This window comes from Asparagus officinalis, chromosome 7 (assembly GCF_001876935.1).
Source record: "Asparagus officinalis chromosome 7, Aspof.V1, whole genome shotgun sequence".
NCBI lineage: Eukaryota > Viridiplantae > Streptophyta > Magnoliopsida > Asparagales > Asparagaceae > Asparagus > Asparagus officinalis.
This window is the reverse complement of record NC_033800.1, coordinates 40,348,026-40,370,691: the sequence shown is the minus strand read 5'-3', so window position 1 is coordinate 40,370,691 and position 22,666 is coordinate 40,348,026. Positions and strand designations below refer to the sequence as shown.

Below are 22,666 nucleotides of genomic sequence, written 5' to 3'. Positions count from 1 at the left end.
TGATGATATGACACCAAAATTAGAACAATTTTGCCATTATTCATCAAGTTCTATCAAATGTTTCATAAGAAAATAGTTGAGGAAATAAAGAGAGCAGTAGTTTGTGGTAATTTATTAGGAGTATGTTTGATATAAGGGTTTGTAGGCGTCAAAAACTGCCTATAGGTCCCGAACGTAGTTCAAGACGACATGGCGACGAACCCAAAACAACGAAGTGGCTAAGCGTTGAGGACATGACAACAAGCCCGCACGATCATCAGCCAGCTTCGAGTGGCCTGTGTGTTTGACAACCGCCTACAAGCTAACGAAACAAGCGAATAGCTGAAACGCACAAGTCAACGAAGCAACAAAACACGCGTCACAGCAAAACAAGTTCAAACCAAGCCAGGCCACCATTTGGTGGCTCGCATAGCTCCGAGCCACCAAATGATGATCCACTCCCAAAACTTCCCAAAACGCGTGTTTTGATATTTTTTAAGGATTCTTTCGTTCCAGGACCTCCCAAACTGTTCTGAAGCTATCCTTAAGTGCGGTTGAGCGGTTATTAACTGCAGATGACGTCAAATCATCAGGCCACCATTTGGTGGCTCGCATAGCTCCGAGCCACCAAATGATGATCCACTCCCAAAACTTCCCAAAACGCGTGTTTTGATATTTTTTAAGGATTCTTTCGTTCCAGGACCTCCCAAACTGTTCTGAAGCTATCCTTAAGTGCGGTTGAGCGGTTATTAACTGCAGATGACGTCAAATCATGAGATCTTATCAGAAAACACGACGACAAAAGCCTATAAATAGAAGCCCAGAGTCTTCATTTGAGAGGATCTGAAATCAGAGGGCGAGGTGCTGTTAATTTGAATAGTAGACCACAGATTTCAGAGGAGAGTTGGCAGATCTTGGCGAATTTCATCATAAAGAGGAAGCCTTCGAAAGATCTGAGACTCTTTTTCCCTTTTTTCCTCCGGATCAAACTTGGTTTTGATCTCGAGAAGAGCCACAATCTCGCTTGGTCATGATTGTCGCTTCTGCAATTGTTTCATTCGTGAAACAAGAGCATCAATTAACTCTTGTCAACCGGATCAGATCCGCGGCGGTCCACGGACTAACGCGTCCCCGGCACAGGCGAAAGTCCCACGCAAGCAGCAGGAGATAAACTACTGTTGCGTATTGTTTGATAAAGTTGTAATTTTTACCTTTTCATTGTGTAAGAAGATCTTATAAAAAGATCAACTTTTCTTTCAATTTGAACTTGTAATCCATAAACGGTGTAACAAGTTTAATGACAATGAAAACATCAACTTTTAACGAAAACAGGGTTCGATTAATGATAAAAAAAGAGAAGAGTCAACTTCTAAGAGTAGAATAACAATATCAATTTTCTTTGAAGAGAATCTTAAGGGTAACTCTCCCTCTAAGCCGTTTTTGGCCTAAACCAGTTTACTTTTGGATCAGGAAGAGGTGCAAAACTAAACCAATTTATGGCAAAAAAGCCAAGCAAAATCAATTTAAATACCGATCCATTTTTTTTGCCAATCAGATATAGTACTGAACCATTTTTTACTGGCTAAACTAGTTGGACATGATTTGCCAAACAAGCCCTTAGAAAGGACAAATTTTCAAAACCATCCGGTTTTGAAATTTATTCTCAAAAAAAGACCATTTTCAACTTTAATTACAAAAACAAACCCAGTTGGATGAAACTAGGTCTGTTTTTGAAAAAAAAAATTTCAAACTTCACGGGAGTTGAACTCCCGTGAAGTTTTTTCTCATAACAAAACTTCACGGGAGTTCAACTCCCGTGAAGTTTGAAATTTTTTTTTCAAAAACCGACCCAGTTTCAACCAACTGGGTCGGTTTTTGAAATTAAGATTGAAATGGGTTGTTTTTTATAAATAAATTTTAAAAAGTGATGGTTTTGAAAATTTGTCCCCCTTAGAAATGCTTGGTTGAATGCTTGTCCTTTCCTTCTATTATCAAGTAAGGCCTAACTGATTTTCTAGGGCTAAAAATGAAATTAATATCTAATCCTCTGATTAGTCAAGCAATGTGCAGCTATTTAAAGGACTAAAATGAAATTATCAACATTCGGCATTAATATGAACATGGTACCAATGCTGGAGGCTTAAAATGTAAAATTGGCAAACAGAGGTTTTTTTTTTCTCCAGATCTAAATTTCTTCTATCGAACCCATCGGGAGCTCGACGAAGCGGAGACGTTGGCGCGCGCAAAAGAAAGAGATGCTGCAGTGTATCTTCCTTCTATCTGATTCTGGGTATTCTTTGCTCTTAAACCCTAGTTTTTCTTTTTTGACTTTCTGAAAGAATTCTTGATTGATTTTTATTTTTTTTGTCTTTTTATTTTTTTTGCGCCAACAGGGAGGTGATGTTAGAGAAGCAGATGACAGGGCACAGGGTTGATAGATCCATTTGCGATTGGTTCTGGGATTATGTTATCTCTCAGGGCGGGGATTCATCCAAGGTAACTAAAATTTTGTTGGTTTCTGAAGATGAGTACTGAAAACTGTAATTTTTAGGGTTTTTGTTTACTGCGTTTTGTTTATTCTAGTCACTAATTTGGTGGCAATTGAGTGGGTATTTAGGGTTGTGCGTGTTGATTTTTTTTGTGTGATTTCATGTAATTGAGCTGCTCCATTTCGCAGATACAACAGTAGAATGATCTTGATGTAGTATAGGCTGATCGGTTTCTTCTATTTTTGCCGTGGAAAGTGAGCTTCACGCCGCCCCCGCCCCCCCCCCCCCTTATTTGAGCGCAAGGACCAGGACTCTAGAGGGCACTTGCTTTAAATTCTTTTACAGAACATTATACCGACGCTTGAAGACTGTTCACAAACTAAATCACTCTCCCAAAGAGCCAAGAATAAGTAAACATGATATCAATCCACAACAATGATCTTTGGAGCGTCATCCATTTAGTAGTATTATATAACCTTTCAGTTTTCTTCAACTGGGGAAGTTTAATTTTGTCTTTTGTTTTATCAATATTATGACTAATAAGGTGAGCTTTCTGTTTTCCTATTTATAAATTGATCTTTTAAGTCTAGTTCTCACTTGCCCATATAATCGCTTGAGCTCAATAAGCCACTGACAACTTTAGATTTGCACAAAGTGGCTGATTTATTCAAATCCGGTGGGAATATACTCGTTTGTTGAAATTCTTGCAAAAATACTTGGGAGCATGGTCGTCTATTCCTAATTTTAACATGTCAAGAAGGCCAACCGTAAAAGGGATTTTACTTAGCAAAGTCTTGTGATAGAGAAAAAAACCTTCTTGTATAATGTATAGGCCACAACACAAACTATATAAATTAAACCCCAATAGATCTCATGAGAACTATTATCAACGCCTTAAATTTTCATAAAGATTAATCACCAAACAAAAAACACACAATATTTGGACCCACACATTTAGTGTATACAGATACTAAACGATGGATGTTATGAAGTTAGTATAAATATAACATGACCTCTTCATTCAACCATTCATACAATGATGTGGTTAGATTATTTTAACCACTTAATCAAATTAATATCAGATTGGTTAAATAATAGAATTATCCACAAGACTATGATGAGGAATTTCTTTTTTTTCACTTCCAAGAAACCCACAGACTATTTAATTACCCTTGTGATCCCATTTTTTTTGGGGATGGAGTTGATCGATGAGATGAAGTTAGTGAGGTGCTTGTGGGATCTTGGAAATAACGGTAGTATCATAGCCTTTAATTGTATTCTTCGTTAGCTTCCCTTCATCTTCACGCTTCCTTGTGACACTCATATTAAAAGATTGGAGGATGAATCATTCCCGGTAAGGTTTCTAGATCAAAACTCCGTACTCAATGCATGTAATAGGGTATATTTAGTGTAAACCCTTTGTGTTATTGTTCTAACCTTGGTCCAAAGAATATGGTGTTTGTGCCATCTCAGTCGGTTTTCAGCAATGTGTAAGAATCAAGGGTCTTCCTTTGCTTGCTTAGAAAAAGATGTTTGAAAAAGTGCCATGGAAAAGTTTGATAGTACAATTCAATTAATTTGGGGGATCTTGATTTTTGAATTTCCACCGCTAAAGGGGCTTTCTGATTGCATTTGCTATAGATAGTTGCAAAGATTTTCAAGCTTTCGAGGGTTATGTAAGATGATCAAAGGACTTATCTTTGATAAAATTGAGAAGTTGAAAAATGAGATGGAGGAGTTGATAGCAAGGTTACAAAAAGTGTTAGGCGGGCTAAGCGTCAAACTTAGCACCTAGAGCTTACGTTGAGTCTAGGTGTTTTTATATATTTTTATTTTTTAATTACAACCAATGTTATTGAAAGTGCTAGGCACTGCTAGGTGCCAAAGTGGCGCCCAGAGCCTAGGCTCTAAACAGGTGTAAGATGATTTTCTTTTTTGTTTAAGTGGTGGTAGATGAGGTTTTGTTGAAGGTCGAAGGAGTTGAGAATGTGTTCGTAGTAGGAGGCTGGAGGAGTTTGAAGGAGGTCAGAGGACATGGAGGCAACAACAAAGGATATTACGACCAAGGCCTACCGATGTAATCCGCGTGAGGATCTCTGTTCCCCTAGGCGCTTTCAAGACCTAGGCGAACTAGACGAGAGCTTTTTAAGCATTGGTTGATACTAAAGGCACCTGACCAGGAAGCCCCTCTTCTGGCAGGGGGAATTGAACTAGATGTGGGAGCCGTAGTTCTGAATGAAGACCATCCTAGCAATAAGTTCAAGCAATCCCTTTTTGTATACTTCTGCGCATTTTGGCATTTAATTGCTTATCATCCTTGGTACAATGTCCTATGCCAAGCCCATTCCTAAGGTTCTGACAATTGATGTGATTTCCTTTCTACTTGGATTGGCTCTTATCGTCATCCTCCATACGACCACCCCTACCAGAACATTTGTGATTGCCATCGCTTCTTGCTTAACCTTCATAATTATGTTCCTAGGAATGTGGATCCTAGTTTTCGTGATTGAGTGACTGATCAGTTAGGAAGGATTTGAAGAGTTTCTTTTGATCAATGGGTTGCAATGCATGGTTTTAGTTAGGTTAACATTACTACTTGGTTGGAATTGGAGTTAGGAGTTAGTTTAGGGTTAACTGTTAGTTTAGGTTAGATTAAGGGGTTAAGATTGTGTGTTTTGTTTGTTTCTAATTGTATCATTGATGTGATGAAATTTAAAGTGGTAATGCATTTAAATTTTCATTTCGGTTTGGTCTCAATTTTGCTTATTAAGACAATAATGCTAAAACTGCACTGATCATTCATCTACTCTTGCTTCACTGCCAAAATCACCACCTTTCAAGAAATCGCTGCCAACCGCAAAAGTATCATTTTCATCTACTTCTCTTAATTTTTTAAAGAAAAGTAGTTTAAAAATGTTAGCTATTAGAAAGATAAGTATAATAACTGAGAATGGTGTATTATTGTTGTGAATTCTTTATTGATTTAATGGTAAGAAATACTGAGAAGGTTTAGCAAAATAGTTTAAAAATGTTAGCTAATAGAAAGATAAAGTATAATAACTGAGAAGAATATATTATATTTGTGAATTCTTTATTGATTTAATGTATTATCTTTGTGAATTATTTGTTGATTTAATGTTTGGAAATTCTGAACTATTATTTCTAACAGTATAGTAGAAAATTCAAACACATTGGGAGATTGAGGACATTGGTTTCTCCACACACACACAAAAAAACTGCGTGGATAAGCATTAATGCTCAGTGATCGACTTTGAATTTGCATTAAGCTTATCAGGCACTATGCAATAGACACAGAGTTTAACATTTGATTGATAATAATCTAGATGCCCATTTGTCCACTCTGAGGTTCAAGCTTGCTGTGACGGGAAAAAAACAAAAACAAAAACAAAACTGAACTGTGTGGATAAGCATTAATGCTCAGGCATCGACTTTGAATTTGCATTAAGCTTATCAGGCACTATGCAATAGACACAGAGTTTAACATTGGATTGATAGTAGACTAGATGCCCATTTGTCCACTCTGAGGTTCAAGCTTGCTGTGACGAAAATAATATGATTGTGAGGGGCAATATGTAGATATCAAATTTGTTTACACTTCATGTAAGTTATATCAAACAGTCGTAAATGTAGGCAAAGGTCCTTTGACAATAATACTTAAATTGGAATATTTTCACCTAATAATAATCAACTTGAAACTCAACCTGAGGGCATATAGACCCTCTCTATTAATCTAACATGAAGATCCATTACTCTCCTATTGAACATCAACTTTAATGTATGATATTGTCACTTGCTCAAGAAGCTTCAACAGTAAAATTCAACTTACGAATATCTGCCCTTCATAAATCAACTTGAAACACAACTTGAGGACCTATGGACCAACCGTACTTATTAATATAACACAAACACATGCCTCTTCTACTGCGAGGCATTGTCATTCACATTTGCTTTAGAAAAGGTGAGAGGATATACAACCTCATCGTATGTGTTGATGTTAGATGTATTATATCTTTTATGTTAGAGTTCAACCTTGGCTATAATTAAAATATTAAGATACATATCTCTTCATAATCTTTAATGCCTAGATAACCAACTTAAATATGCATGCCCCTTCATCTTAATAAATTTATGAAAGGCATAAGTTATTTCTATGACTATATGAAACATAGGTGTAATAGGCACGTGTGGTGTAAAAGACAGGAGTGATAAGTCAGTAATGTGACTGTGGGGTAGGTACAATAAGCAATTTTGATAAGTGAATTATGCTAACTTTCTCACCAATGTCATTATGATGTGGGCATATGACTTCCTCCTTGCTTTTGCATCAATGTCAATATGAGCACATGGATGCATCTCCCTCTCTGCCTTATCTATAAATAGGTTTCTTCTGTCATTCAAAGCACAGAGAGTGACTCAAAGAAAATAGATAGAAAAAAGACAAATGCAAAAGCTTATGAAAAATGACAAGGTTTTCTCTACGTTCCTTTAAAAGGAGGATAACCTAGGATATATAAACATGGAGATGCAAGACCCCCTATATCTATATTTGTGTATATGTGTGTAGGGGTGAAATGTGCCGAGATATGCTTGTGCTGACTGTAGACTGTAGTTAACGAGGCGATCATCAAGGTCCTTGCTAATAGGTTCAATCCTAAGCTTTACAAGATGATCAACTCTTAGTCTATCCTTATGAAGGACAAATATACTTTTGATAGTTTGACAGAAGCTCAAAAGGTAATATCTAGTTGTTTAAAAAGAAAACATATCGGTGGTCTCTTAAACTGGATTTTATCCAGGTTCTTATGATATGAGTGAGATACTTTTTGTTGAATGTTATAAGAGTCATAGGTTTTGCAGAGGAATGGGACCTTTGGATTAAAAAATGATCGCAGGTTGTGTCCTTTAGTTAATGGAGGGAAGAAGAAAATTGGCCCTAGAAAGGAATTGAGACAGAGTACTTGATTGACCCTCATCCTTTTGTTCTTGCAACTAATGGGTCTACAAAGCCAATGAACAAAGATGCCAAATGAATGAATCTGTCAGCAATGAATTTATCCAGCTTTGGGACCTTATCGATTAACAAGTAAGTTTTTATGTTTAAGATTGTAGATGTTATCTTACTCTTTTGCATATAAGACAAAATCAACCCACCACAACCAAACTTCTTTGAATTGCTAAGAATTGACTTCTGGACTTAAGATATTAACTTTTATAAAAGTCAAATCATTTTCTTTGAAGAATATATGAAATTGCATCCATAAACTACTCTATATTACTTGCTTTATCCCTTTAAGAACCTTAGAAGCTTAAAGTAAGCGATTAACAAGAAGTATAGAATGAATTGGATAAGGGATTTGTATTCGAAAGGATCTTCTTTACCAAGTAGAGGGAAATTAGAATTTGTTAGTGTTGGAGTTTCTTCTATTTTCTTTACATCATATTTTCGAAGTCTGTTTGGGCTAGAGATATGATTGATGATATTAAATGATGTTTTTTTCTCGAAAAGGTGGTTGGGAATTTGAAGTAGGGGTTTAGGACTGGGAGACAATTTGCAGGCTCATAACAAAGTTGAAAAAACAAAAAACACAACTTAACGCACCATCTCCTATTAAGGTTAGACACAAGAAAGAACGCAAATTATTTAACGCATAATGTAAGTTACATATTTTATTATTGATTTAAAAAATATTCACAATGATTTTAATGAATAGAATCATTCAATAACATCACAATTGTCAATATATCATCACAATTTCTCATTAGAAATACGTATAAATGCTTAACAACCAATCCAAAAGCATGCATACTTTAAATTTTAAAAAAAATCAAAGAAAACAATCAAGTGTTGAGCAATGTTAAAAATACGGTAATGTATAACTTAAGTCTCTCGATACCTTAAAGCACAATGCATAACATAGTTTATGTATTTTTTATTGTTTAATTTAAAAAATATAAAAGATGTTCATAATAATTTTTAAGAACTTGGATCAAAATTTTGAAAAATATTTTAATTTATTTAATTCAATATAAGCTATATAGTTTTACTTGCAAGAAAATAGATTATTCAATTATATAATTACAAAATTACATCTCATTCATAATTTTACATTCATTTTATCACTCACATTCATAATTTCACAATTTCACAATCACATAATGATGTCACCAAAATAAGCAATGAAGCTTAATTAACAATTCAAAAGTAATTACATTATTACTCTTAAGTGTGAAGAAAGGACTGCATCACTTAGTCAATGCTTAAGCCGCCCATCTATGCCTTGGCAGCGCCTAGGGGAGCATGTGCTGCCGCTTATGCGGATTGCATCATTTAGGTATTAATCTGATTTCCTCCATTGCACTTGCAGTCTCCACGCCTCCAGCCTCCTCCGAACACCTCCGACCTCCTTCGAACACCTCCGACCTTCACTAACTATGAACACCACTTCCATCTCCTCTGATCCACAAAACCTCCTTCAACGCCATTTAAACAAAGGAAGAAACCTGTCTAGGTACTAGCCTAATACCCAGTGGCAGCTAGCGCTTTCTATAATATTAACATTGATTAGCAATTATTATAACAAAAAAAAACTCTTAGGCCCCCACCTAGGCGCTTAGGCTTTAGGTGTTAGGTTCGACGTCTAGTGCTTTTTGTAACCTTGATCTATAGTAAGTTCTTCTGAAATAATATAAATTATTTAAATAACACAAGTTATGTTCAAATAACTCATGTTATATAGTAAAAACATAGAGTTAAGGCTTTTTTGATTTATTTCAAAAGGTTATATATAATGATTAAGGCATGTTAGGTTACACAACGCAAATAATGAGTTGCACCACGAGATTTTGTTACAATGGCCCATAAAGAATGGATGATTGGTGGTTGCTTCTTAAAGAGAGATGAATAGAGCTTTAATGCCTAAATGACTATATGAATAGCTTTAGAGGAAGCTTAGGGGGCGTTTGGTAACATGCAACTATAGTTACAATGCAAGTGATACTTGCATGCAACTACAATTGCTATGTTGCATATACACGGGTACGAATACGTGACATAGTAAATTTGTAAAAAGTAGGGTATGGGGACACGACCGTGTATATATAAAATAAATCACTTTAGATCAATATTAAATTATATACCTACTATATTTTCATGCAGATATTCATGCAGACCAATGACTTTTAAGAGAATACCAGTTATATATATATAACAATTATCTTTCATGACTCAACATTTTTTTTTAATTTTTAGGTTCTTTCATTGTATTCAAACTCATTCTCAATCTCCCAAATGAAACAAGCCCCTTTGAACTATGTCCTTTAAAAGGGGAAAAAGAAAAGAAAACAAATCAAACTTTTTTAAAGGTACCACTGCTATCCTATTGAAAAATAACAATTTAATGAGGTATCATGGTTAAACAACCCCAACTTTACCCATGTGGCACATGATGTCATCTTCCACTTAAACAAATTAAAAAAATTAAGAAAAGGAGGTGAGATGTGTGAGAGAGAAGTGAGAGAGAGACTTATCCCATGTGATGCATGATGTCATGTCCACTATAGTAATACAAAATTAAGAAAAGATAGGGAGAGTGAGAACAAAGAGCATCTTCTTTATCTCTTTGCTCAGCCTCAAACCTTAGAAACCCATGACTAATTTTCTTGAAAAGAAGAAAAATCCATGGCTAGCCAAAATTTCTCATGTCCATGCCGTTTGGGTGTGGATCCGTACTTGAAACGTGTCGGACACGGGTACGGCCCCTTACTGGCCGTGTCGGGGTATCCTAGATTGTAATTGTTTGGCTTAAATTTTAAATTTTACAACTTGTAGTTGTAGCTATTTGATTATGCTTGTAACTTCATATATGCAACTAGTTTTTTTTATTTTTGATAAATTGACAAAAAATATTTTTTGATAATAATAAATTGGCAAAATTATTAATTCATTTAAAATATTTATTTTTTAAAAACAATGGATTTTATTTTTAAGTAAATTGATTTTTAGAATTTCCTTAAAATAATTTTTGTAAAAATAGTATTGTGAAAAAGTATTATTTCATAAAATAACGTAAAAATATAATTTTTTGTAATTTTTTAGAAAAATAATGTTTTTGATATATTTTCAAAAAATAATATTTTTTTAAAATACAATTATTTTTAAAAATAATATTATTTTTCAAAAAATAATTAGCTTATAAAATCATTTTCAAAAATAATATTTTAGAAAAAAATTTGTTAGGGGAAAATATTTCAAAATAAGTTTATTTTTGAAAAAAAGTTTTTTAAAGATATTATAATACTAAATTTTAGAAAGTGTTTTAAATATTTAATGATTTTCTTAGATTTTTTAAATACTAATTAATAAATATAATATTTTATAAACTTGGTTAGTTGCAAGTAAGGTTGCAACAGTGACTTGTGGCCATTTTGAACGTGAGTAATATATTGCAACTAAGGGGTGTTTTGCAACTGTAGTTACACCTGCAAAAGTGAGGTGCAACGAAACAAATGCTTACAACCAGATAAAATTGACCTACTTTGCATGCAACTGGAGTTGCAACCACTCCAGTTGCAAGCTACCAAACGCCCGCTTAGTGTACATTTGCATTATAGAAAAGTAACAAATGGGAACTACATGAGAAGAATGCTTTGGTCCCTTTTGGAATTTCAAAGTAAAAATTATGTTTTTCACCCATTTGTATTTTATAATTTTAAGTTTATAATTATTTTGACAAACTTAAAGGACTATAGCAATATTTTGACCAATTTTTTTTATCAAATAAAAATAGCTTTTTTATTATATAGTTTCATAAATTATGAATTACTAATCAAATAAACATACAGTAATATTTGGTAAAATTTTCATGAATATTCAAAATAAATTTGTATTTGAATTCGAAGAAATTCAAAGATTGATATTCAAATTCATATTCAAAATTGAAGATTTTGCATGCATGCAAAGATGACCACCTTAGTATTCTATTCGATTTATTTCCAGCCCTATATGCAAAGTAGAGAAGGTCACACTGGTCCGAAACAAATTTCTGCTACTATCTTTAGGCATCCCATCAGAAGTAGGATTGGATCCCCAATTGCTTTCGAATGAGATGAGGAGATCAAGAATGAAAATGAATTATGGAGTTATCATTAGAAACTCTTTACATACAAAAAAATCGAGCAACATGCCAACACCATCGCGGTTGAAGTATCTCCTAGGATCTTGGTATAATCTAGCCATATGATCTAAGAATTTTTTGGATTAGTTTCTAACACCTTTATTGCTACTGAAAATGAGTGAATTTTTTGTGTTGAATAATGATTCAGTACATTTCATTTTATAAGGACACCCTTTTTGTAATGCCACTTCATAACCAATTTTTGGGAACTTTTTTAGTAATTAACAGCTCTGGATATATATATTCTGCTGATCTAACATAATAAACCTACTTTTTATTTAGACTATGTTCTGTACACTCTCTCTGTCTGTCTGATCTAACATAGTAAACCCACTCTTTATTTGGACTACTTGCTGTAAACTCTCTCCAGTAGATTGATAAATATTTTCTAAGGGTTGCATAGTGATCTCTGTTGTATTTTTTTATGCCAACTGAGTAGATTTTACCGGTAATTGCATCCCCGACACACTACCTCTTCCAAATTTTCCGTGAGGGGATCACATTCTTGGCTTGCACGCAGGTGGAGATGCCTCCTTTGATGGGAATTGAGGTGAGATCTCTTATATTTTTTTTCTTATAGTTGGAATTGCTGGTTATTTGTTTCAATGGTTTTGGCTTGAATATATTGTGTGTAGATTTTAGTGAGGAGTTGTTGTAGTTCACAGACTCTTCTTTACACCAATTAGTGCATAAGAGCTGTAACAACTACTTATTTAGTAACATATCCATGGTCTTCTCATTGGCATCTGATTAACTTTTATATTAGATAGCATGTGAGTTATTTGTAATGAAACTATGTCTAGAAAGGGATCCTAATGACGTCAAATCTAGTAAAACAATTTCAAGATTTACGGCTTAACTGTTGATCCTATGTTATGATATTTTCGTTTTTCGTTTGAAAGCAATATCTCTGCTTGGTCTATTGGACAATATAAGTGCTAAGTCATGTTCCTTAAAAGAAAGCATTATTGATCTACAAAGTACGACATGTATTCAATGCTGCAAGCCCCAAAGTGGAGAGTAGTTGGTGCAATTTGCTTTGCAGACTTGTGTTTTACTCTGTCTTACATACACAGTTATTTTCTTTTCGAGTATCTTATGCATCCTTTAAAGCACATATTATATTGACTGCAGACGTCTGCACTATGCTCGCAGTCCTAGTCAGATGGAATGTTTATAAATAGATTTTGATCTTCAATTTGACTTTGGTTCTAACACTTCTTTCTTTGAGCTGAACATTCTAACACCAAGTCACTCTTATGACATACCGTTGTTACAAATTACTGCATATTAAGATGGTCATATGTTCCTTGAGTTCCTTGCTCTATAGCTTTTGTATGTCAGCTTGTAGCGTGCTTGTGCTATGTGCATGTTTGTGTGAGCATATGCGCGTGTGTAAAACATATGGATCCTCGAAAGTGAACTTTACTTATAAACATTGTTGTTAATTAGCTTGTCATGCTGGAGGAGGGGATAACCAAAACATGCTATCTGCAACCTGTGATGCAAAAATATCTGTTAGTGTAATTAAACTTACCCCATTGCATCTGTGAATGGAATCAAACTTTTTGGTACTGCTGCAAATTTTTTAGTTGGCCTGAGAGCCCTCATCTTTTGTAACCTGTCACATTAAAACTTAACAGCATTTAATAAATATTTTAACGAAGAAAAAATATTGATGTGTGAATTATGTTAATCATGAAAAAAATAAACTGATGGCAACATGAACTGGTTACTCTGTTCAGCAGGTCAGTGTTTGTTTGTGTCAGTGGTTGTACTAAAGCATGCAGGCCAAATAAACTGATGATACTTCATCGGTGTACTCCTATTTGACCAGTCAGTGTTTGTGCTATATTATAATGCAGGCCAAATGAATAACACTAATCACTGCCACTTGAATGAATCTGAGTGGTGCATCAAATAAACTAATAGTAAACATATTCAACTCTACATAATTAGATAATCATGAAACATATTTTTTCTTGTACATTCTATGTTTTGTTTTAGCTTTTGTTTTCTTGTTCTTGCAGTTCCTTTGCAGGGTGGCAGATGTCCTGGCTGATTATCTTGGAGAGTTAAATGACGACTTGATAAAGGATAATTTTGTTATAGTATATGAGGTAATTTTGTGCAACTTATCTGATGCTAAACTACAGTTTCTTATTCCAGACATTTCCAGTAATAGAGCGAGTGAGTGTGTGTGTGTGTGTGTGTATCTGAGTAAAGTTTCTTGTTCCAGACATATACATTCTAATGCGCCTATGACAGTTTAAATATGCATTGCATATCTTTTAGTTGTTTGCCTTTGTTAGCTTGAACAGATGATTTTGTAATTTACTAAGCCACATAAATATTTGAAATAATTTTGAATTAGTTACTTTATTGAAGTGAAAGTGCTTAATCTAGATTCAATGATGTCAACATTATTTTAGCCTTGTGAAGTATTTATAACCTACTGCTTTGCAGACCATGTTATCAGATTGTACAACTGCATGGTGATATGCATAACTCGTTGCACAGTGAAGGATGTATCAGTGTTGAAAACAATGCCCTCCACGCTTTATTGAAATAGCAGACGTGCAATTTAGCTTTGCACTGTTTCAAAATATAGCGTGTGCTACTTGCATTACCTGCTTATTGCTTTAGTGTACAAACCCAATACTCCTTTGTGACTCCTAAGCCTTAAATTTCTGTCTGCCAACCCTAATCTCTAATTCCTCTGCCCCGATGATGACACAGTTCCTCTTTTCCCTTTGAAGGCACGGACTATGATGTCAACTTTCCTTTATTTCTCCCCTCTTTGGAGCTCCTCTGCCACCATGAATCCCTTCCTCTTCTCCTTGGGCTACAACAGTTTCACTGACGCCGACAAGGAACACTGACTCTCTTCTCTCTTGTCCCCCACTATTGAGCTTCTCTTCTACTCTTTGACTTGCTTTCTCTTTTCCCTTGACAGCCGTACTGACTGAGGCTAACAAAGACCTCGACTCCCGTCCTCTTCACTCCCTCTGAGGTTTCTCTTCTGCTGTCAGCTCCCCTTTTTTATCCTCTACGGCGGTGCTGTCTCAAATGCCGACAAATATCTTAATATACCTCGTATTAGTTTTATCTTTTTTATTAAAAATATTAGATTTTTAATATTTTGAAATCATGATCCTATTCATTATTTATTATTTATTGTGGATGTTGAGCATTGCATTACATGTCATATCCCCCCCCCCCCAACATTGGGATGTATGCATTCTACTAGTACTACCTCATCTAAAGGTGCACATTGCACATTCAACTGTATAATCTTCTTTCTAGAAGTCTAGTTGATGCCTTTTACATTCATTGCAGAACAATAAATTGAACAAGTAGGAGGAAGGATTTGCATATCAAGATAGTTAAGTAGTTTGCAAAAGCATAGATCATGACAAATTGGAACATAATTGAAGTACAAGTTAAGATGCAACTGACTACATCAAAAGTATAAGTGTGAATGTATTATGATATATTTAGATAGTTCTGTTGTATTTAGATAATTGTGATGGAAGCTTATCAACCCCTCCCTTTCTAACACAAAATCTCATCTCAAAAGCAGTCACAATTTTTGAACAAGAACAATGCCTAGTCAAGAAGAGACTTCGTAGTGTTCTTGACATGGAATGTGTTCATATGTCGTAAGAACTCTGGATTACTAATATCTGCCATCTTCGTGTTTTATATTAGATTGTATGCTAATATATCCGAGTGGAAATGCATAAATGTCTACTGTGTACTGGTTTTGGCCAGACTTAATCTTTGCATTGGTACTTGACTGGATGCTCTTGTATGATTGTGTACAATAGGTAAAGGATTTAACTCTTAATACTTGTGGCAAATTTCTTATTCATATTAGAAAATTAGTATCTAGTAGATATATGATGTGATTAGAGATATTCATGATAAAACACCAACTTAGGTGAGAACAAATGAGGGGAAGACAAAACTGCTTCCTGTTACCATCGGTTTACATCAATTATCAATTTTAAGACCTTGTCTTTTTGCATTGCCTATGCATGAACTTACTAAATATATTCAAGACAAAGTTCTATGATGCTATGAAGCACGGACACGCATAACATGAAGCCGTGTCGTGTCGTGTCCGTGTCGGACACACGTGTCGAACACACGTATCCTATGTATTTTTTAGGATTTGCCTCGTGTCGGCGTGTCGGATGGCCGTGTCGGATCCGTGTCCGTGCTACATAGCTATGATGTATTGTTCTTTGCTGATGACATAGTATTGGTTGATGAGACCAGTGACAAGATGACTTTTAAGGTAGAAAGGTATAGGAAAACACTTGAATGTAAAGGATTTAGAATTAGCAGAACAGAAACAAAAATATATAGACCGCAATTTTAGTAAAATGTGTAAAAGAGAATGAATGTGTAGTAAATATTACAACCAATATTTATCCAGCAATGATCATTTTTGTTATTTAGGACCAATTGTTCTTCAGATGAGATTGATGATGACATGGTCCGTCGAATCAGATCAGGATGCTTAAAGTTGATGAATGCTTCTGGATGTGATTGAAGAATACCTCTAAAACTGAAGTGAAATTCTATAGGACTGTTATAGTGCATTACTTATGGATCAGATTGTTAGGCAATCAAAAATCATGTGCAAAAAACGAGTGAAGCAAAGCGAGAATGTTACGATGGACAAGAGGATATACACTAAGATAAGAAATCAGTGCATTTATAGGAAGTTAGAAGTTGCTCCTGTTGATGAAAAAAATGAGAGATTTGTTGCAATGGCTTGATCATGTGCAACAGAGGCCATAAAATGTACCCCTTAGAAGAAGTGGTATGATTGTAGTTAATGGGGAAAGGAAGACTAGAGAGGTAGGCCGAAGAGAACTTGGTTAGAAACTATTGAGAATGATATTACAATGATTAATCTAGGGGCTGTTTGGTTCATTTGGATACCAAAGAACAGGAAATGAAAACCTCTTGACAGCGGCATTCTAGACAAGGGTTTGTAAGAAACCTTTTTTTTGGTGTTTGGTTCACTCAGAATGTTGGGAGGGAGATTTCCCCAAAGCAAGCAAAACATCATCAGTTCCTTGAAACTTTTTTCCTAGCAATTAGGTAGGAAATGGGTTGGAAACCTTCACTTTAACAATTTTATATTGCAATAAAGTGAATGAGGGTTTGATTTCCATCTTATACTGCAATTTTTATTGCAAAAGACAGAGTGGGTTCCCATTTTTAAGTTGCATGGTAACAGGTATGGGTACCGGTGCGGATGCGGGTGCATGACACTGCAAATTTGTGAAATGAAGGGTATGAGGACATGACTACACATATATGTCGAAATTAATAATTTACATGAGACCATTATTAATTTTCAATTCATGTGCTCTTTGAATTTAAATTCATATCATATTTTTAAGTTTCTTTTATCATGTTGATTATTACAAATTGGAAACTGCACGTTTTTTAACTCAAACCATCCTTTTAAATCATAGTTTTTAACTTGGATATGGGCTAAAATAACCGGACCCACGTCTAACAAGTTTCAAGAAATGTACATGAAGCGTAGGATATACGTCCAAGAAGTGTATGATAAGTATTTTAAATTAAAACATGTCATATAATTTGAGCGGATGTCTAGGCAAATGTATGCATATATCCAAGGAGTGTCCATGAAGTTTGGGTATAGGTAAGTGTCGGATACATGTCGGGTACGGATACAACTTCATGATAGAAGTATCTGGGTAGCATAGCAACCAACTAAGAAATTGATGGAAGTCCAATTACTTTCATCTTCTTTATAGTGATACAAACACAATTTATGTTTTCTGAGAAAAGGATGGAAAGAGTAGGAAATTGATTTTTAGTATTGAAATAGGTTTCCTATACTTTTTAGAGAAGACCCAAACAGCCCCTTGGTGGGGAAACAGCTCTCAACAGAATTAAGTGGAAGAGTAGGATTCATGTAGCTAACTGCAAAAGCTTTGGCATAACAGCTTTGTTTTTCTTGTTGTTATTCCTCAAGTCATATTACAGAGATTCACTGCTTTCCTTACCATGTTCTTCTTAGGTGCATCAACTTTCATATTCTTCTTAGCTTCTTATGTTAAACAAAAACTGTGTAATATTTTACCACTGTTAAGGTTTTTTGGAGCCAATTTCTGGTGCTATGTTTTTTTAGGTTTCTTCTGCATGGGCTGTTAAGAAATACCAAGATGATGGTATATTTGGCCAAACTTGCAGCTTTTGGATGAAATGATGGACAATGGTTTCCCTCTAACAACAGAACCAAACATTTTGAGCGAGATGATAGCCCCACCAAATATTGTGAGCAAAATGTTAAGCGTTGTAACGGGCAAAAGTTCCAATGTCAGCAGCACTCTTCCAGATGCAGCAGCATCTTGTGTTCCTTGGAGAAAAACTGACCTAAAGAATGCAAGCAATGAAATTTATGTTGATCTTGTTGAGGAAATGGATGCAGTTGTGAGCAGGTTCGACTTCACTATTCTATACACATGCAGCATCTTAGTAATGTTCATGCATGTTTCATGCCGCTTGAGTATTTTCTACTTTTTTTAGTGTTTCCTAAAATTTTGTGTCTCATGTTTAACTTATTTACAACAATTTCTTTTAAATAGTTCCAAGATTTTTACATGTTATACCAACTAAGTAATTCTAGTTATTTTTACCTGTACATTCATTCTTTATCATCTTCTTGGTTATTTCCTTCTAGATTGCTGGTTCTGATTGGAAAATCTAATCAATTTTTTATATTGATGCAAGTTTCAGTGCCTTTTGTTGCATTTTGCTTCACATAACTATGCTACATTATGTGAATGTACCGTGTGACTTGTGACTTGCATGTGATGATTTTTATGAAATTGCTCCTAATATTATCATGTTTTTACATCAATTACCTCTGGAGTTTTCTGAAGAAGGTGAAGATAACTTTAATGTCTGTTATTGACGTAGTTTGGATGATTTTTAAAAATTAGAAACCTCATGTGGTTTATTTTAATTTTGAAAAGGTAGTGTAGTGGTAATATTGGGAATGTTCACGATTGTTTTGTATGATGTAGCCATTATCTTCTCTCTTCTTTTTAGTACACTTTTAATGGTTATTGAGAACTGAGCAGTGCAATGTCTTTGTCATACTTCAGAGAAGGGGTTCTGGTGAAATGTGAAATTTATGGTGAAATCCAAGTAAATTCCAACCTCCCAGGTCTTCCTGATTTAACCCTGTCATTTTCAAACCCTAATCTCCTGAATGACGTGAGGTTTCATCCTTGTGTTCGGTTTCGACCATGGGAATCAGATCAAATACTGTCATTTGTACCTCCAGATGGTCAGTTTAAGCTTATGAGCTACAGGTTTGTCTTTCTGTGTCAGAGAAATTATTGTTTCTTTTATTTATACCTATACCTACTAGTATAGTACACGTGCTTCGCACATGGAATTACTTGTTTTATGTTTTAAATTTTGTTATTGACAGAAAAATTATAGAATGACTTTATAACAATATAAATTCTTAAAAGAGCAAATAAAATTTTCTTTTAATAAATGAAACATACAAAAAAATTGTATTGCATACAGAATTGTATGAGTATCTATTATAACTTATTAAAATCTAATCATTATTTATTCAGATAATCATACCATATAAAATAAGTATTTAATATAATGTTATATTTTAATAATTATTATAGTAACTTCAATTTTATTTATAATATTATTTTACTATTTTTTATAATTTATAAAAAAATATCAAATTGTTTAAGAGTATATTTGTTTAATAAACTATGTATAATTGTCTAATGGTATATTTATTTAATAGTTTCATATCAGAATATTTTATTTATAATATGTAATATTAATAAGAGAAATATGGGTATGCTTGGTACCAAGCACAAATTTGGTGCTTGGTAGTGATGTGTCACATCTTCATCCACTCATTACCCATGTGAATGTGGTCCCATATTTGAATGAGTGGGGGGAGATGTGACACATCACTACCAAGCATAACTTTTTGTGCTTGGTACCAAGCATACCCATATTTCTCTATTAATAATAGTATAACTATTCCATAAAAAATAGTATAACTATTAGTTATTGAAGGAATAATTGAGTAAGCATAATTAATAAAAGATTACAGGTAATTAATGAATGATTAATTGTAGATAAGAGGTATGCTTTTATACCATGAAAATTGAGAAGGCAAAATAGGATTTAAACATTTTTACACAGCAGTCCTCTTTCATAAGTAGTGATCTCTCACTTGTCAATTTATACATTATCGATCCATGTTATTTCTCAGGGTGAAAAAACTGAAGAATACACCACTATACATAAAGCCCCAGCTAACTTCTGATGCCGGAACTTGTCACGTTAATGTATTGGTTGGTGTGCGGAATGATCCTGGAAAGCCGATTGATAATATAACAGTAGAATTTCATCTTCCTTCATGTGTTTCGTCGTCCGATTTAACTGCAAACTATGGAACAGTCAATGTCCTTGCAGATAAGGTTTGCATATTTTTCCTTAAGGATGTTTTAGTTCTGAAATTTACTGTTATTTTCCATTCCATAGAATGTTGCTAGGTAGTTATTCTGCTGCAGAATTTTTCTGGGTAAATTTTACAAAATCCCCCGACACTTTGGGGCATGTACCATGAAACCTCCAATTCTTTGTTTTTCACACTAAAACACCAAAAACTTTTCCCACATTACCCCCAAAGTGATGAAGATGCCCCTCAGGCCAAAAAAAATCCTCGTTTCCCAAAAAAGTTGAATCAGGGGTAGCGTTTGGGGAGGGTGATGAGGAAGAGAGGAGGGGTTTATTTGCAAATTGCCTGATATGACGGTTTTTGTTGCAAAAACAATATTAAAAAGAATGAAGAAGAACCTTTTTGGCCTAAGACCATCTCCAACCCATTGCACCAAAATGATGCAAATTTTGCATCAAAATGGTGCAAAAGTCACATCAAACAATAATACATCTCCAACCCATTGCACCATTTTTTACACCAAAAAAGAATATTCTCAGTTTATTTCCTTTTATCTATTTTTATATTAATTAAGAGGTAAAAATAAATATTTAATTTTTTTTAATAATGAACAGTAATGAGGCGGATGAACAGTGCAACGCCATATTTGGTGCAGCACTGTTCAACTGCACCAAAATGGAGCAGAAAATGGGGTTGGGTTGGAGAATGAACAGTGCAACAAAATGCACCGTTTGCACCATTTTGGTGCTGGGTTGGAGATGCCCTAAGGGGCATTATCGTCACATTGGGAGTTACGTGGCAAAAGCGTTTAGTGAGAAAAACCAAGTATTGGGGGTTTTTCTTGGAAAACCCTCAAGTACTGAGGAGGTTTTGTGAAATTTACCTTTTTTATGAAAACCCTAGCCACTGCCGCACGAGTGAGCTTTGCTCGTGCAGAAACAAATTATTTTTTCACATAATTTACCGGGTTTTCTTTTTCATCTTCAGATATGCAGTTGGGACATTGGAAAGATGCCAAAGGATAAATCGCCATCTCTCACAGGGAATCTGATACTTGAGACAGGGGTAGAGCGATTGCATGTCTTTCCTGTGTTCCGAGCAGAGTTCAAGATCATGGGCATTGCTCTCTCTGGCTTGCAGATAGATAAGCTGGGCCTCGGGAACTTGGCTACTCGCCCTTATAAGGGTTTCCGAGCCATCACTCGATCAGGGGAGTATGAAGTGAGATCATAATAGAAATGGGATGTTGTTTTGCGACTCCTACAAATTACAATCGTCTCTGTACATGAGAGAAGATTGCCTCCAGGAGCGTTGCATTTCGTGAAGATCGGGGACAAATTGCTTTCTTCATCTGCATGTGTTTTCATTTGTATCGGCAGCGTCCTATTATCTGTTAATGGAAAATAGATACGCATTGCCCTGTTCATATTTGTGTCCAATTATGGTGGTATCTTGTGCAACATGTGTTTGCTTTATTGTTAGGGTGAGTGAAATCGTTGCTTTCAGAACTAAATCTTCTAGCCCTCGGAATTTTTACATCTAAAAACTTCTGAACCACGCAGAGAAAGTTGCATCAATCCCTCTCCTTATCACCCTTCAAATTTCTTGAATCCACCGGTTTACCCCCCTGAATTTCCAAAATACATGTAGTATTCTAATTTGGTGGGGGGGGCGATGAAAAGTTGGTATACTAAAGAGAACATTATTAGGTGATAGGTGTCATTCCCTATATCATAATTGGCTGAGAAGTCATTCAGTGCCAATCGTCATCAAGCCCAAGCTGGTGCTCCAAAGGTGATGTCATCCAAATAATTGCAGGGTCCCATATCCTTTTTTATCTCCTTTGATTTGATAACCAATAGAGATAAGCCACCCTAAACATCACCTTATGCCAAGCAACTCGAAAAGTATATACCCCTCTTTCACCGTGGGTCGGTCTCAAGACTCTCAACTGTTCAATTAAGTCCATCTTGCTAGCTATCTCCCCCAATCTACAAGAGCAGACCGTACCCGAAGAAGACACCGAAGGAGGAAGAATCGACCGAACTATGGAGATCAAAGGAGCCATGATTATACCCTCGCGTATATAGTACACGTCACGCTCATCTATTAATTACGAACTAGTGTCATGAGATCTGAAGCCAATATATTCACACCACAAACATGAATATATATGCTAACAACAAGAGAGTTTTACATGTACCCCCATGCACTAAAAAAAAAATTGTTTACAAGCACGATAAAAAAAAAAGATTACACGGAAAAGTCCCAACTGGAGAAAACTTAATTTCCTCCAAAGTAGTGACAGATAGATCCCTCTGCACCTAGACATCCTCCTCCCAAGTTCCCGACCCTCATCCCCCACCCCCCTCCTTAATTTTCTTTTGGGCACCTTTTGTGATGAATAATTTGAATTCTGTCTCATACATCCCCATCTAGCTTTCCACCTCCACTAACACCGCAACGCCACTTGGAAGTCCTCCTCATCATCGTCGTTG

The 22,666-nt window shown here is 35.1% G+C and overlaps 1 protein-coding gene across 1 annotated transcript; it reads left to right on the top strand.

The window, feature by feature from the left end:
• LOC109849312 (AP-3 complex subunit mu) lies at positions 2,128–21,706 on the top strand. Its single transcript, XM_020419125.1, has 8 exons — positions 2,128–2,269; positions 2,373–2,475; positions 12,102–12,212; positions 13,693–13,782; positions 17,909–18,156; positions 18,826–19,035; positions 19,980–20,187; positions 21,156–21,706. Exons 1-8 carry the CDS (start codon positions 2,235–2,237, stop codon positions 21,399–21,401), a joined length of 1,251 nt encoding a protein of 416 aa, XP_020274714.1. The 5' UTR covers positions 2,128–2,234; the 3' UTR covers positions 21,402–21,706.

What these genes read in the sequence shown, in the direction of transcription:
- LOC109849312 (XM_020419125.1), top strand. Translation starts at nt 2,235, where the DNA reads ATGCTGCAGTGTATCTTCCTTCTATCTGATTCTGG. An exon ending in ATGGATGCAGTTGTGAGCAG is followed by an intron (nt 18,157 to 18,825) that starts GTTCGACTTCAC and finishes GTCATACTTCAG; the next exon opens with AGAAGGGGTTCTGGTGAAAT. An exon ending in TTTAAGCTTATGAGCTACAG is followed by an intron (nt 19,036 to 19,979) that starts GTTTGTCTTTCT and finishes GTTATTTCTCAG; the next exon opens with GGTGAAAAAACTGAAGAATA.